Raw genomic sequence first — 16,761 nt, forward strand, 5'->3', positions numbered from 1 at the left:
CTCATGATAAGCTGTAGACGACACTATCTACCAAGAGAGTTTATCTATATTTTTCGTAGCTGTGCACAAAGCTAGACGTGCACAAAGTAGACGTGCACAAAGCTCTCCCTCGCCCTCCATTTGGAAAATCTGACCATAAGTCTATCCTCCTGATTCCTGCTTACAAGCAAAAACTAAAGCAGGAAGTACCAGTGACTCGCTCAACACGGAAGTGGTCAGATGATGCGGATGCTATGCTGCAGGACTATTTTGCTAGTAAAGACTGGAATATGTTCCGGGATTCATCCAATGTATTGAGGAGTATACATACCACAATCAGCGGCTTCGTCAATAAGTGCATCGACGACATTGTCCTCACAGTGACCGTACGTACATATCCCAACCAGAAGCCATGGATTACAGGCAACATGAGCACCGAGCTAAAGGCTAGAGCTGCCGCTTTCAAGGAGCGGGACACTAATCCGGACGCTTATAAGAAATCCTGCTATGCTCTCAGACAAACCATCAAACAGGCAAAGCATCAATACAGGACTAAGATTGAATCCTACTACATGTGGCAGGACTTGCAAAATATTACAGACTACAAAGGGAAACCCAGCCGGGAGCTGCCAAGTGACGCGAGCCTACCAGATGGGCTAAATGCCTTTTATGCTCGCTTCGAGGAAAGCAACACTTAAGCATGCATGAGAGCACGAGCTGTTCCGGATGGCTGCGTGATAACGCTCTCCATAGCCAACGTGAGCAAGAACTTTAAACAAGTCAACATTCACAAGGCCGCAGGGGCAGACGGATTACCAGGAAATGCACTCAGAGCATGCGAGGACCAACTGGCAAATGTCTTCACTGACACTCTCCCTGACCAAGTCTGTAATTCTTACATTTTTCAAGCAGACCACCATAGTCCCTGTGCCCAATAGAGCAAAGGTAACCTGCCAAAATGACTACATAGCACTCACTTCGGTAGCCATGAAGTGCTTTGAGAGGCTGATCATTGCTCACATCAACACCATTATCCAGGAAACCCTAGACCCACTCCATTTCACATACCGCCCCAACAGATGCACAGATGACGCAATCTCAATCGCACTCCACACTGCCCTTTTCTCACCTGGACAAAAGGAACACCTATTTGAGAATGCTGTTCATTGACTACAGATCAGCGTTCAACACCATATTGCCCACAAAGCTCATCACTAAGCTAAGGACCCTGGGACTAAACACTTCCCTCTGCAACTCGATCCTGGACTTCCTGACGGGCCGCCCCCAGTTGGTAAGGGTAGGCAACAACACATCTGCCACGCTGATCCTTAACACGGGGGCTCCTCAGGGGTGCGTGGTTAGTCCCCTCCTGTACACCCAGTTCACCACAACTGTTTGGCCAAGCACGACTCCAACACCATCATTAAGTTTGCTGATGACACAACAGTGTTAGGCTGATCACCGACAACGATGAAACAGTCTATCGGGAGGAGGTCAGAGACCTGGCAGTGTGGTGCCAGCACAACTACCTCTCCCTCAACGTGAGCAAAACAAAGGAGATTATCGTGGAATACAGGCAAAGGAGTGCTGAAAATGCCCCCATTCGCATCAATGGTGCTGTAGTTGAGCAAGTCGAGAGATTCAAGTTCCTTGGTGTCCACATCACCAACAAACTATCATGGTCCAAACACAACAAGAATGTCGTGAAGAGGGCACGACAACCCCTTTTCCCCCTCAGGAGACTGAAAAGCTTTGGCATGGGTCCCCAGATCGTCAAAAAGTTCTACAGCTGCACCATCGAGAGCATCCTGACCGGTTGCATCCCCACCTGGTATGGCAACTGCTCGGCATCCGACCGCAAGGCGCTGCAGATGGTAGTGCGTACAGCCCAGTACATCACTGGGGCCAAGCTTCCTGCTATACCAGGTGGTGTCAGAGGAAGGCCCTAGTCAAAGACTCCAGCCACTCTAGTCATAGACTGTTCTCTCTGCTACCGTACGGTAAGCGGTACCGGAGTGCCAAGTCTAGGTCCAAGAGTCTTCTAAACAGCTTCTACCCCCAAGCCATAAGACTCCTGAACATCTAATCAAATGGCTACCCAGACTATTTGTATTGCCCCCGCCCCCCCCTTCTACACTGATGCTACTCTCTGTTATTATCTATGCATAGTCACTTTCATAACTCTACCTACATGTACATATGACCTCAATTACCTTGACACCGGTGCCCCTGCACATTGACTCTGTACCAGTACCCCCTGTATATAGCCCCACTATTGTTATTTACTGCTGCTCTTTAATTATTTGTTATTATTATCTCTTACTTTTTTTGTTGGTATTTTCTTAAGTAAGCATTTCACTATAAGGTCTACACCGGTTGTATTCGGCGCATGTGACAAATAACATTTGATTTGATCATGGACCAGCAAGCTGCCTGCTTTCACAACATTTTGGGAAATATTTAGAGGTGGAAAATATCTCTGGGAATTCACGGGAATATATGGCAATTAACGGAAATATATGCAAATTAATATTAATACCATTTAAATATTTTTTTGCATTGGATATATTTACCATATCATATGGAGACAGAAACATAAACCTTTTACCTTATCATAAGTAGACATAATTGCAAATTATTAAATCCTTCCAATAGAAATAAAAAACAATTTAGTTAAAAATTGAACTTTAATTTAAGGAGTTGACTCTTCACATGTGATGATTTCACTGAACAACAAAAGGGAATATTGAATGATCCCCAATGATCCATCGCATCTCCCAAAAACGTTTTCAACATAATTCTGCAAAATGATAGTCTATAAACTAAAGCTTTGGTTGTCTTCCTCTCAGGCTTCCATGTCTTCTCCCTGGACCTCCTCAATGTCCACCTCTTGAACATCAGACTCTGAGGCCTCATCTTCACTGTCACTTTCCAACTTTATTGAGAATGGCTCATTGTCAGGCTCAAAAAGCCTCAAATTTGCCCGGATGACGACCAATTTCTCAACCCTTGTTCAGCCTGTTGCGTGATTTGGTGTGTGTGTTCACAAACAAGGACCAGTTGCGCTCTGAGGAGGCTGATGTTGGTGGGATTTGTAGGATGATGGAGGCAACAGGGGAAAGCGCCTCAATTCCACCAGGTGGCTGATGAAATATGTTGGCACGACTGCCATAATGCATCTCCATCCCAAAGCCCTGCTTGGAAGTGTCACCAGACTGCCAAGAACCTTGCCCTCTTCCAGGTCAAGGTGGCGAGACACGTTAGTGATGACACCATAGGCCTAGTTGATCTCTGCACCAGACAGGATGCTCTTGCCAGCATACTTGGGGTCCAACATGTACGCTGCGGCGTGTATGGGCTTCAGGCAGAAGTCTTCACGCTTTTTGATGTATTTCAGAACTGCAGTTTCCTCTGCTTGGAGCAACAGTGAATTGGGCAGGGCAGTACGTATTTCTTCTCTTACATCTGCAAGCAGAGTCTGAACATCAGACAGGATGGCATTGTCTCCCTCAGTCCGTGCAATGGCTACTGCTATAGGTTTCAGGAGGTCAGGCTGCTTACCCCTCTCTCCCAAAATACATAATCCAGGAGGATCTTCTCGATGGGGCTGTCCATATCGGCAGACTGATATGGCCATTTCTTGGAGACTTCTTCCCCTCCAGGAGACTGTCGAACATGATGACGACACCACCCCTACGGGTGTTGCTGGGCTGCTTCAATGTGATGCTCTTATTCTTCTCACTTTGCTTGGTGAGGTAGATTGCTGCTATAACATGATGACCCTTCACTTATATAACCATTGTTTTCAGTGCCATGACGTCCTTGAGGAGCAGATTCAATGCATGAGCAGCACAGCCAAATAGATGTGATGTGAGGGTAGGACTACTCCACTTTAGACCAAGCAGCCTTCATGTTCGCAGCTTTGTCTGTCACCAGTGCAAATATCTTCTGTGTTCCAAGGTCATTGATGACTGCCTTCAGCTCATCTGCAATGTAAAGACTGATGTGTCTCTTGTCCCTTGTGTATGTGCTCTTGTATAATAAGTGGTTGAGGGGTGGAGATGATGTAGTTAATTATTCCATTGCCCACGAACATTCGACCACACATCAGAGATGATTGCAATACAGTCTGCTTTCTCTATGATTTGCTTGACCTTCTCTTGAACTCTGTTGAACTCTGCATCCAGCAAATGAATAGATAAAGTATGTCTGGTTGGAGGGGTGTATGCTGGGCGAAGAACATTCAGAAATCTCTTCCAATACACATTGCCTGTGAGCATCAGAGGTGAACCAGTTGAATACACAGCTCGAGCAAGACATTCATCAGCATTTCTTTGACTATGTTCCTCCATTGAGTCAAAACAACTTCTGATTCTTAGAGGACCATGAGCTGTTGCTATCGATAAGGTGCCTGAATCATCGTTTTCAGAAGTAGAGGGACTTTTGTCAGAGGTTGCTTGTTGTGAGCGCTGAGGGAACTTTAAGCACTTGGCCAGATGATTCTGCATCTTTGTTTCATTCTTCACATATGATTGGCACAGTATTTGCAAATGTACACAGCTTTTCCTTCTACATTAGCTGCAGTGAAATGTCTCCACACATCAGATAGTGCCTGTGGCATTTTCCTGTGAAGATTAGAAAATAAATTGTATTTTTTTTTAAATTAAATAACATGTACAGATAAAGTTAGATTAAACAACTCCTTTGTAAGATAAATGTTTTAAAATGAAACATGTATGGAAACAGGTGAATTAACACGCCTCAGTTAGCAGGCTCAAGCAAGCTGAATCCCACATGGTAGCAAAAACTAACTAGCAGAAATTGTTTGAAATTATTTAAACACACTTTGCAGTTGGCTACTATTTACTAGTTAACAAATTATCTGTGGTATAACATATATTCCCCCACCCAATATTGTAAACAAAACTTACCAGAAGGTTTACCAGAAAGTCACCACCGGGCCACCCCAGGTGGTGAGGGTAGGTAACAACATCTCCACCCCGCTGATCCTCAACACTGGGCCCCCCCAAGGGTGCGTTCTGAGCCCTCTCCTGTACTCCCTGTTCACCCACGACTGCGTGGCCATGCACGCCTCCAACTCAATCATCAAGTTTGCGGACGACACTACAGTGGTAGGCTTGATTACCAACAACGACGAGACGGCCTACAGGGAGGAGGTGAGGGCCCTCGGAGTGTGGTGTCAGGAAAATAACCTCACACTCAACGTCAACAAAACAAAGGAGATGATTGTGGACTTCAGGAAACAGCAGAGGGAGCACCCCCCTATCCACATCGACGGGACAGTAGTGGAGAGGGTAGTAAGTTTTAAGTTCCTCAGTGTACACATCACAGACAAACTGAATTGGTCCACCCACACAGACAGCGTTGTGAAGAAGGCGCAGCAGCGCCTCTTCAACCTCAGGAGGCTGAAGAAATTCGGCTTGTCACCAAAAGCACTCACAAACTTCTACATATGCACAATCGAGATCAATCACACAATCAATCACATTAAACAACATGGTTAGCTAACATGATAGGAGAAAAACATGTAACATCTAAACATGGTCTCACTGACTCACGTGGTCAAATGAGCTGGAACAACCCCTTGTCAGGTGACAGAGTTCAGTATGGCTGCTCTTCCTGCCACAACAGAGGTATAGTGTTCCTAGAGAAAGTTCCAGGTACAAGTTGCCGCCCCCCCCCCCCCCCCACTAAATGCTAACCTTAACAGGAGAGGAAGCATGCAGAGGAGAGGTGGAGAGGAAGAAGGAGGCAGAGAGGAGAGGAGAGTTAGGTCTCTATTCAATCTGTATTGCTGAAGAACGACCAATTGCGTGATTAAAAATGTGAAGGTAATTTCCGATTGCGCCGACATGAATGCAGTTTCCGCTAATGCGGGAACATTGCCTTTAAATTTAAATCGTGCTGTAACACTGAACTTCCGTAAGACGGATTGAATAGAGCCCTTAAGCGAGTCAGAGATAGTCTCAGAGAGTCAGAGGCAAAGAGAATCAGAGAGCGGCAGAGGGAGGCCTAGAGGTTCTGATCGTACCTTGAGGCTGGAGCAGGAGGAGCGTTGCGCCCTTGTCGAGGAGCTGCCTCCGTTCTCTGTCGTCCCTCTCTCCTTGGCCGCCGGCTCCATCCTACACAGATGGCTCTCGTTTCCCTTGGGCAAAGTTACCCTTATGGAATGTCTTGGCATTGATGCATGCAACCCTGCAAATAGATGATTCAAGCATGTGACCCAGATCTCTTCCTATCCAGAAAATAAGTCAGCATTGCATTGCTCCAGTCCAAAGGCTAGGAAGGCCAACGGATTAAATTAGATTAAGAGTTTTTAGGAATGCAGTCCACGGGAAATAAATAACAGTATTTTATTAGGAAAACAAATGGTTTAAGTAGCATATCATAGATTAAGACTATCGACTGAGATTTGACTTTGGGCAACAACAAAAAAAGAAAATCAGTTCGCGCCCAGGCTCTGTCGCAGCCGGCCGCGACCGGGAGGTCCGTGGGGCGAGGCACAATTGGCCTCACGTCGTCCGGGTTAGGGAGGGTTTGGCCGGTAGGGATATCCTTGTCCCATCGCGCACCAGCGACTCCTGTGGCGGGCCGGGCGCAGTGTGCGCTAACCAAGGTCGCCAGGTGCACGGTGTTTCCTCCGACACATTGGTGCGGCTGGCTTCCGGGTTGGATGCGCGCTGTGTTAAGTGCGGCTTGGTTGGGTTGTGTTTCGGAGGACGCATGGCTTTCGACCTTCGTCTCTCCTGAGCCCGTACGGGAGTTGTAGCAATGAGACAAGATACTAATTACTAACAATTGGATACCACGAAATTGGGGAGAAAAAGGGGGTAACAAAAATATTTAAAAAATTTAAAAATGAATAAAAAATGAAAATCAAAGGGGAGATGACACTCAAATACTGCCTAAATCCTAGAATCTTGCTCCTACTTCCAGGAATGTATTGATGAATCATTAATTCAACCAAAGAGCCTTAGACATGAGAGAACTATGTGATCTAGACGCAACCTGTCCAGAGCACCCACCCACCTCTCTCTCTCTCTCTCACACTCACTGACACATGCAGACATACACATTCTCTTTCTCTCATCCCTCTCCCACTCTGTCTCTCTCTTGCACTCTCCCCTCCTTCTCCCCCTTCCCTGTCTCTCAGGCAGCCTACAACCTTATGAATAGTAAATAGCTTCCCCTCATCCACTCAAATGATCCAATCAAAATAGTATATTTCTGTAGCTGCAAGCAGCCATGCTGGTATCCAAGCTTTGGCCCAGTGTAACCATCAGGACAAATTGGACACAACACTCTTGGATGAGCTACACACACATATATATATATATATATACACATACATACATACACACACAAAAGTATGTGGACACCCCTTCAAATGAGTGGATTTGGCTATTTCAGCCACACCCGCTGCGGCCAGGTGTATAACATCGAGCACACAGCCATGCAATCTCCATAGACAAACATTGGCAGTAGAATGGCCTTACTGAAGAGATCAGTGACTTTCAATGTGGCACAGTCATAGGATGCCACCTTCACAAGTCAGTTCGTTACACTCCTGCCCTGTTAGTGCTTCCCTGGTCAACTGTAAGTGCTGTTATTGTGAAGTGGAAACATCTAGGAGCAACATCAGCTCAACTGCGAAGTGGTAGGCCACACAAGCTCACAGCGCGTAAACAATCGTCTGTACTCAGTTGCAACACTCACTACCGAGTTCCAAACTGCCCCTGGAAGCAATGTCAGCACAATAACTGTTCGTACGGAGGTTCGTGAAATGGGTTTCCATGGCCGAGCAGCCGCACACAAGATGACCATGTGCAATGCCAAGTGTCAGCTGGAGTGGTGTTAAGCTCGCCGCCATTGGCCTCTGGAGCAGTGGAAACGTGTTCTCTGGAGTGATGAATAATACTTAACCATCTGGCAGTCCAGCGGATGAATCTGAGTTTGGCGGATGCACGGAGAACACTACCTGCCGAAATGCATAGTGCCAACTGTAAAGCTTGGTAGAAGAGGAACAATGGTCTGGGGCTGTATTTATGGTTCGGGCTAGGCCCCTTAGAATCATTCTAGACGATTCTGCGCTTCCAACTTTGTGGCAACAGTTTGGAGAAGGCCCTTTCCTGTTTCAGCACGACAATGCACCCATGCACAAAGTGAGGTCCATACAGATATGGTTTGTTGAGATAGGTGTTGAACAACTTGACTGACACATTTGGGATGAGTTGGATCGCCGACTGCGAGCCAGGCCTAATCGCCCAACTTCAGTGCCCAACCTCACTAATGCCCTTGTGGCTGAATGGAAGCAAGTCCCTGCAGTACTGTTCTAGTGGAAAGCCTTGCCAGAAGAGTGGAGGCTGTCATAGCAGCAAAGGGGGGACCAACTCCATATTAATGCCCATGTTTTTTTTAAATATTCGACAAGCAGGTGTCCACATACTTTTGGTCATGTAGTGTACTTCTGTACTTCTTACCACGTTTCCCAAATATCAGATCTCAAATCAAACAAGATCATCCAATATGCTTTTGATGGATTTTGGACCATTTTAATGATGTTGACTACTTGAAACGTCTTCTACTCGAGAACCGCTCGACCGATCAGCACCAATATTTTCCAAGACTCTAGTTCAAACAACATGGCCGTTATAAGCCAACAGCACTACCATGAGGCCAAACAGAACCAAACTCTACTGGTTAGCTAGATTCACGTCGCTGAGCATGTGTGCCAAAAATGTGTGCCAAATGTCATGACTTTGTCAAATAGATCAAGTCGCTCTGGATAAGAGCGTCTGCTAAATGACTTAAATGTAAATGTAAATGTAAGAGATATTAATATATGGTGGATCATATGTTGAGTCTTGACAGTGTTGGGTACATTTTGTTTTGTTTCAATACGAATAACCATGTCTGATTTATATCCATTTGAATGTTTATTGGTCAGTTCCTGCCATGTTTGAGATGCTAGCCTGGAAAAATATGCATTGTGAGACCTTGGTCCATAGGTGCCATGTGTCAAGGCAGCAGCTACTCTTTCTGGGGTCCGGCAAAATTAAGGCACTTATACAATTTTAAAAACATTACAATACATTCATCACAGAATTCACAACACACTAAGTGTGTGCCCTCAGGCCCATACTCCACTACCAGATATCTACAACACAAAATCCATATGTAGGTGAGTATAGTGCGTATGTTATGTGTGTGTGTAAGCACCTGTCTGTGCCTATGTTTGTGTTACTTCACAGTCCCCGCTGTTCCATAAGGTGTATTTTTACCTGCTATTTAAATTTGATTCTACTGCTTGCATCAGTTACCTGATGTGGAATAGAGTTCCATGTAATCATGGCTCTATGTAGTACTGTGCGCCTCCCCTAGTCTGTTCTGGACTTCAGGATTGTGAAGAGAACTCTGGTGGCAAGTCTTGTGGGGTATGCATGGGTGTCCGAGCTGTGTGCTAGTATTTTAAACAGACAGCTCAGTAACTTCAGCTTGTTAACACCTCTTACAAAACATGTCATGAGGAAGTCAATCTCTCTTCCACTTTGAGCCATGAGAGATTGACATGCATGTCATTAATGTTAGCTCTCCGTGTACTTTTAAGGGCCAGCCGTGCTGACCTGTTCTGAGCCAACTGCAATTTCCCCAAGTCCCTCTTTGTGGCACCTGGCCACACGACTGAACAGTAGTCCAGGTGCGGCAAACCCAGGGCCTGTAGGACCTGCCTTGTTGATAGTGCTGTTAAGAAGGCAGAGCAGCACTTTATTATGTACAGACTTCTCCCCATCTTAGCTACTGTTGCATCAATATGTTTTGACCATGACAGTTTACAATCCAGGGTTACTCCAAGCATTTTAGTCACCTCAACTTGCTCAATTTCCACATTATTCATTGCGAGATGTAGTTGAGGTTTAGGGTTTAGTGAAGGATTTGTCCCAAATACAATGCTTTTAGTTTTGGAAATATTTAGGACTAACTTATTCCTTGCTACCCATTCCAAAACTAACTGCAGCTCTTTGTTAAGTGTTGCAGTAATTTCAGTCACTGTAGTAGCTGACGTGTATAGTTTTGAGTCATCCGCATACATAGACACACAGGCCTTACTCAAAGCCAGTGGCATGTCGTTAGTAAAGATTGAAAAAAGCAAGGGGCCTAAACAGCTACCCTGGGGAATTCCTGCTTCTACCTGGATTATGTTTGAGAGGCTTCCATTAAAAAACACCCTCCGTGTTCTGTTATACAGGTAACTCTTTATCCACATTATAGCAGGAGGTGTAAAGCCATAACACAAGTTTTTCCAGCAGCAGACTAAGATCGATAATGTCAAAAGCTGCACTGAAGTCTAGTTTTCTTATCGGCTGTTGTTATTGTGGTAATGTGTTGTTGTCTAGATTTAGTATTAGGACCTATGTACCGAATTTCAGGAGTCTAGCTCAAACGGGGTGAGGGGCGTGAGCTTCTAAAGTTAGCATTTTAAATTGCTTGTTATAACGCCCCCATGTGGCCAATTGGCCTGGCATTGCATGAGAGGGTGTGGCCCTTTAACCATCATGCAATGTTGCAACCTCCTGGGCCTGACCGTCTCATAGGAATTTGCTTTTTATTCACCAATTCGAAAGAGTAAATAATAACCCAGTTTAATAACCCCTAATTAGAGTGGACCAAGTAATAACCCACCCTACCTCAGATGAAAAGCACAATGCTGAAAGACTGATAACCAATTACTGTTGGGTCACTACAGCCATCCCACCTCACTCTGTGTCCAATCACCATACATATTGCATCCTTAATGAAACCAAATAAGGCTTTCTGTCATTAAACACGTCTCGTTATCTTGTCCGTAATCTGGGTTGTAACATGGTCGCTCTGGATAAGAGCGTCTGCTAAATGACTAAAATGTAATGGTCATTATCTGATATTTACATTAGCTGATAAATTGACATGGAGCCTCCGGGGAGCGAGAGCGAGACCTCCCCATTAGTCATGTGAGAGCGCTATGCTGGGTACAGCACGATAAGTAGCTGCAGGGTGTCACTCAGCAGGCAATCAACCTAACAGTCGATAAGAAACTAATTCACTGGTAGGCCTACAGTGCTTACATACAGGTCCTGATACAGACCTGGATAAACCGTCTGTATGTGAAGCTGTGGCCCACAGAGTGAATCACTCAGGTTAGTCTTGAAATTAAAACCTTCCCAACTCACACCATGGTAACCTGTTACAGCTATCCTACAATCCAATCTCTATATGACTAACTACAGAACTCCATATACTGGAGCGCATGACTGCTACACCAGATGGGCAGTTCCAGAGCACTCCTGTCTCCAAGGATATGCTTATTATATTCACCAACTTAGTAGAGAGATCCACAGTGTTGTTCCAATTTCATACACTAAGTCTGATTCACTTTTTTTAAAATTTATTTTATAATTGAGTTATAGGAACTTGGACCTTTTTGACATATTTCTGCCTGGATTTTTGTATGCCTAACACTGAGTCTGGATAAAATGCTGCGGATTAATCCCTTATCGACAAAGGAATCAGAATTAAACAGGATTAGTAGCCTAAATTCTTTAATCATATTTGAGAAAACAGAACAGAAATGCTGTGGTTACTTATTTTTTCACTGTAACTGGTACTGGGTTCAATCAGTAGCCTAGCTGTCATTGACCAACTATAGATTTTTTCCTGCAGATGAACAAACTTGCTATTTTTAAGGAGGATGTAATTTAGAAATCTCAGCAACAACTGTACAAGTGGCGGTTATGTAACAGGCTCGTAATACCGATTTTACAAAATGAACATTTTGGACAGCAGAATAGTTTAAAGAGCAATTAGGAGTGAAAGGTTGGAAAGAAAGGGTGGAGAGAGAGAGAGAGAAATAGAGAGGGGAGAGGTAAAATAAAGCTTTAAACACAATTATGCCCAAACATAAAGTGGTCCCTATAAGCTAGGGGTTACCATGAATTTGACAATATCTTACAGGCAAAAAACAGATCAAAAGGACATGGCAAAATGCTCAACCATTTATGGTTTAAGACTTGCTGCCACTCTAATCTGACCCCTATACAGTGCCTTCAGAAAGTATTCACACCCCTTTACTTTTTCCACATTGTGCTGTGTTACAGCCTGAATTTAAAATAGATTCAATTTAGATTTTATGTCACTGGCCTACACACAATAAATCAGAGTATTTGTGAAATGCGCCTAATAGCCCTTACCGTGAAATGCTTACTTACAAGCCCTTAACGAACAAAGCAAGTAAGAAACACTTGCTAAAGAAACTAAAATAAAAAATAGTAACACAATAAAATAACAATAACATAAAAGGAGTACTGATACCGAGTCAATATGCAGGGGTATGGGTTAGTCGAGCTAATTGAGGTGATATGTTCAGTGCATTTAATCTGTTTTTTCCCCTCTTCAATCTACACACAATACCCCATAATGACTAAGCAAAAACAGTTTTTTTTAGAGATGTTGAAGCACAGTGATTACACAGTGATTACAGCCTCAAGTCTTCTTGGGTATGACGCTACAAGCTTGGCACACCAGTATTTGGGGAAGTGTGTTCTTCTCTGCAGATCCTCTCAAACTCTGGCAGGTTGAATGGGGAGCGTCGCTGCACAGCTATTTTCAGGTCTATCCAGAGATGTTTGATCGGGTTCAAGTCCGAGCTCTGGCTGGGCCACTCAAGGACATTCAGAGACTTGTCCCGAAGCCACTCCTGCGTTGTCTTGGTTGTGTGCTTAGGGTCATTTTCCTGTTGGAAGGTGAACCTTCACCCCAGTCTGAGATCCTGAGCGCTCTGGAGCAGGTTATCACCAAGGATCTCTGTACTTTGCTCCGTTCATCTTTCCCTCAATCCTGACTAGTTTCCCAGTTGCTGGCACTGAAAATCATCCCCACACCATGATGCGGCCACCACCATGCTTCACCGTAGGGATGCTGCCTGGTTTCCTCCAGACATGACGCTTGGCATTCAGGCCAAATAATTCAATTTTAGGCGTCAGGAAGTGTTTAAACGTCTTACTCCAGTGGTTCCCAAACTTGGTCCTCAGGACCCCAAGAGGTGCACGTTTTGGTTTTTGCCCCAACACTACACAGCTGATTCAAATGATCAAAGCTTGATTAGTTGAATATTTGAATCAGCTGTGTAGTCCTAGTGCAAAAACCAAAACGTGCACCCCTTGGGGTCTTGAAGACCGAGTTTGGGAAATCCTGTCTTACATCGGCTACGGGGAGCGTGATTACACAGTCATCTGGAACAGCTGGTGCGGTCATGCATTGTTCCATGTTGCTTGCCTCAAAGCGAGAATTGAAGGCATTTAGCTCGTCTGGTAGGCTAGCGTCACTGGGAAGCTCGTGGCTGGGTTTCCCTTTGTAATCTGTGATAGTTTGCAAGCTTTGCAACTTCCGACGAGCGTCAGAGCCAGTGTAGTAATATTCGATCTTAGTCCTGTATTGATGCTTTGCATGCTTGATGGTTCGTCAGAGCGCGTACAGAGATTTCTTATAAGCGTCTTGACTAGTGTTCTGCTACTTGAAAGCAGCAGCTCTAGCCTTTAGCTCAGTGCGAATGTTGCCTGTAATCCATGGCTTCTGGTTGGGATATGTTCGTACGGTCACTGTGGGGACGATGTCGCCGATGCACTTATTAATGAAGCCGGTGACTGATGTGGTATACTCAATGCCATCGGATGAATCTCGGAGCATATTGCAGTCTGTGCTAGTGAAACAGTCCTGCAGCTTAGCATCCCCTTCATCGGACCATTTCCGTATTGAGCGCGTCACTAGTACTTCCTGTTTGAGTTTTTGCTCGTACGCAGGAATCAGGAGGATAAAGTTATGGTCAGATTTGCCAAATGGTGGGCGACGGAGAGCTTTGTACGCATCTCTGTGTGAAGTAAAGGTGATCCAGAGTTTGTTTTCCTCTAGTTCAGTGGTGGGCAACTCCAGTCCTCGACGGCCTGATTGGTGTCACACTTTTTCTCCATCCCTAGCAAACACAGCTGATTAATCAGATTTCATTCTAAACTAAAGATCATGATTAGGTGATTATTGCAGTTGTGTTAGCTGGGGCTGGGGGAAAACTGTGACACCATTCAGGCCCTCGAGGACTGGAATTGCCCACCCCTGCTCTAGTTGCACATGTGACATATTGATAGAAATTAGGTAAAACCGGATTTCTGTTTTCCTGCATTAAGAAGCGCCACAAGAAGCGCCACCTCTGGATAAGCATTTTCTTGTTTGCTTATGGCCTTATACAGCTCGTTGAGTACGGTCTTAGTAACAGCATCGATTTGTGGCGGTAAATAGACAGCTACAAATAATATAGATAAACTCTTTTGGTAAATATTGTGGTCTACAGATTATCATGAGGTACTCAAACGCAGGAGAGCAAAACCTTTAAACCTCCTAATATTAGACATTGCGCACCAGCTGTTGTTGATAAAGAAACACACACCACCCCCCCTAATCTTACTGGAGGCTGCTATTCTGTCTTGCCGATGCATGGAAAACCCAGCTAACTGTATATTATCAATGTCCTTGTTCAGCCACGACTCGATGAAACATAGGATAGTACAGTTTTTGATGTCCTGTTGATAGGATAGTCTCAAATGGAGTTCATCCAGTTTATTCTCCAGTAATTGCACGTTCGCCAGTAGAACGGAGGTAAAGGCGGATTATCCACTCCCCGACGCAGTCAGCTCTTCGACCTCTGTAACGGTGTCTCCTCTTCATACGATTGACGGGGATTTGGGCCTGTTCCGGGAAGAGCAGTACATACTTCGCTTCAGACTCATTAAAGAAACAAATCCTTGTCCAGTTCGAGGTGAGTAATTGCTGTTCTGATGTCCAAAACCTATTTATTTTGGGTCATAGGAAATGCTAGCGGAAACATTATGTACTAAAAAGTTAAAAACAGTGCAAAAGAAATCCACACAAAACAGCACAATTGGTCAGGAGGCCATAAAACGGCAGCCATCCTCTCCGGCACCAATGTTAACTGATACCAGTTTTGACTTAAAGTGGTTTGAAAATCTATGGCAAGACTTCAAAATGGCTGTCTAGCAATGATCAACTTGTGCAAATATGTGCAAATATTGTACAATCCAGGTGTGCAAAACTCTTAAGAGATTTACCCAGTAAGACTCACAGCTGTAATTGCTGCCAAAGGCGATTCTAACATGTATTGAATACTTATGTAAGCAAGATATGTGTTTTATTTTTCACACATTTATTACAAATGTTAGACCTTTTTCCACTTTGAAATTACAGAGTATTTGGTGTAGATCGTTGACAAAAACAACAACAATTAAATTCATTTTAATCCCACAACAAAATGTGGGGGAAAATCTAAGGGTGTGAATACTTTCTGAAGGCACTGTACATTTTGAATTGATGACTCACTTTAAATACATAAGAGTGAAATTGTTACAGCATTCTCATTCAGGGCTGCAACAAATATATCCTCTTACAAAGCACACCTCAAAATGTGTTAATGAGCCAAACGCTCTAACCACTAGGTTACCTACAGTAGGGCACTGTATTCTGTGGGGTGGAATTACAGTATCATTCGAAATATAGCAATTTTCTGACAATGCGCCATCATTTACAGTGTGCCGCACAGTTAAACGTTTCTGAGTTTTTTTTACTGTTGATAATACCTCAAATTACCGTATAAATTATAGTTTTCTGTTAGTGTAGGTAGGCAGATTCCTCACTTAAATTCACTGTGAATCTTTGATGCATAAAAAGCATAAATTATATGATTTGTGATGGAGTCATGGGTTTCCAAAAACACTCAGACTGCAAGTAGCCTAAATAAATAAACGCTAACTAAAATATTGTCTTCCTGGTCGACCTATCTGACAGCTTCGGTCTATTCCAGCTGTGATGCTCAGCATAAGTAAAGCGTCACAACAAAAGCTATCAAACACTTGTGTAGGAGAAAAAAAAATGTTGAGTCACTTACCAAGTCTACCACGAAACAATCGCCCTATATTTTCCAATGAGGTAATACAACAACCTATGACAAAAGCGCCTAATATTCCCGGTGGAAGAGAGTTTGGACAGCGCAGAGTGCGCGGCAGATGTCTCGGGCTCAGGAGAAACTTCTCATATGGATGAAGAGCAGTAAAGCCACCGGTTATTAAAGGTCATAGAATAAGGTATTTCTCAAACGTTCTTCTTCCCGCCTCTTGTCTTCACCACAATTCCAATTATCTAAATATTTGACCTCAATCAGACCGAGTTTCCACAACATTCTCGCTAAGAAGTTAAATCTGTTTGTGCAACCCTAACGCTGCTTGTAGAAAATTACCTCACGCACGTGATAACACTTGAGAGGGAGAGAGGCTATGCGCACGGTATGATGATATGTATCCTACTTCCAGAATTGATTCGCTCAAACGCAAAGCTTCTCGATGGACAAAAAGTAAAACAACCGTTTTTAATTTGTCAACCGTTATTACGTTGTGATTGAAAATAGGTAAAGTGATGGGAAAGTTATTCATCTTCAAAGGGGCGTTGTGGTGTTGGGCATGATGCTTCACACAAGCTTAATAACAAGACATGTTCTAAAATAATCCTATCTCATGCCATTGCATGTGACGTCTTAGCATGTGACGTCTTAGCATGTGACGTCTGCAGTGCAAAGTTGATGTCAGTGAGAGAAACAATAGGGCAAACAGATGTTATAGTGTGTAGAATTGTTACATAGAATTGTCACATAACAAGACATAATACAACATA

The 16,761-nt window shown here is 44.0% G+C and overlaps 1 protein-coding gene across 2 annotated transcripts in view; it reads right to left on the reverse strand.

Moving 5' to 3' along the window:
• Positions 1-16,465, reverse strand: part of LOC139565830 (solute carrier organic anion transporter family member 1C1-like) — a 74,005-nt gene extending 57,540 nt beyond the window's left edge. For both annotated transcript variants that reach the window (XM_071386435.1, XM_071386434.1), the window contains exons 1-2: positions 15,983-16,465; positions 6,032-6,195 (exon numbers count right to left, since the gene is read on the reverse strand). In XM_071386435.1, coding sequence (XP_071242536.1) covers positions 6,032-6,181 — 150 coding nt within the window. In that variant the 5' untranslated portion in view covers positions 6,182-6,195; positions 15,983-16,465. The remainder of the gene's footprint in view (positions 1-6,031; positions 6,196-15,982) is intronic.
• Between the last annotated feature and the right edge of the window lie 296 nt (positions 16,466-16,761).

Source organism: Salvelinus alpinus, chromosome 37, assembly GCF_045679555.1.
Source record: "Salvelinus alpinus chromosome 37, SLU_Salpinus.1, whole genome shotgun sequence".
NCBI classification, from domain to species: domain Eukaryota; kingdom Metazoa; phylum Chordata; class Actinopteri; order Salmoniformes; family Salmonidae; genus Salvelinus; species Salvelinus alpinus.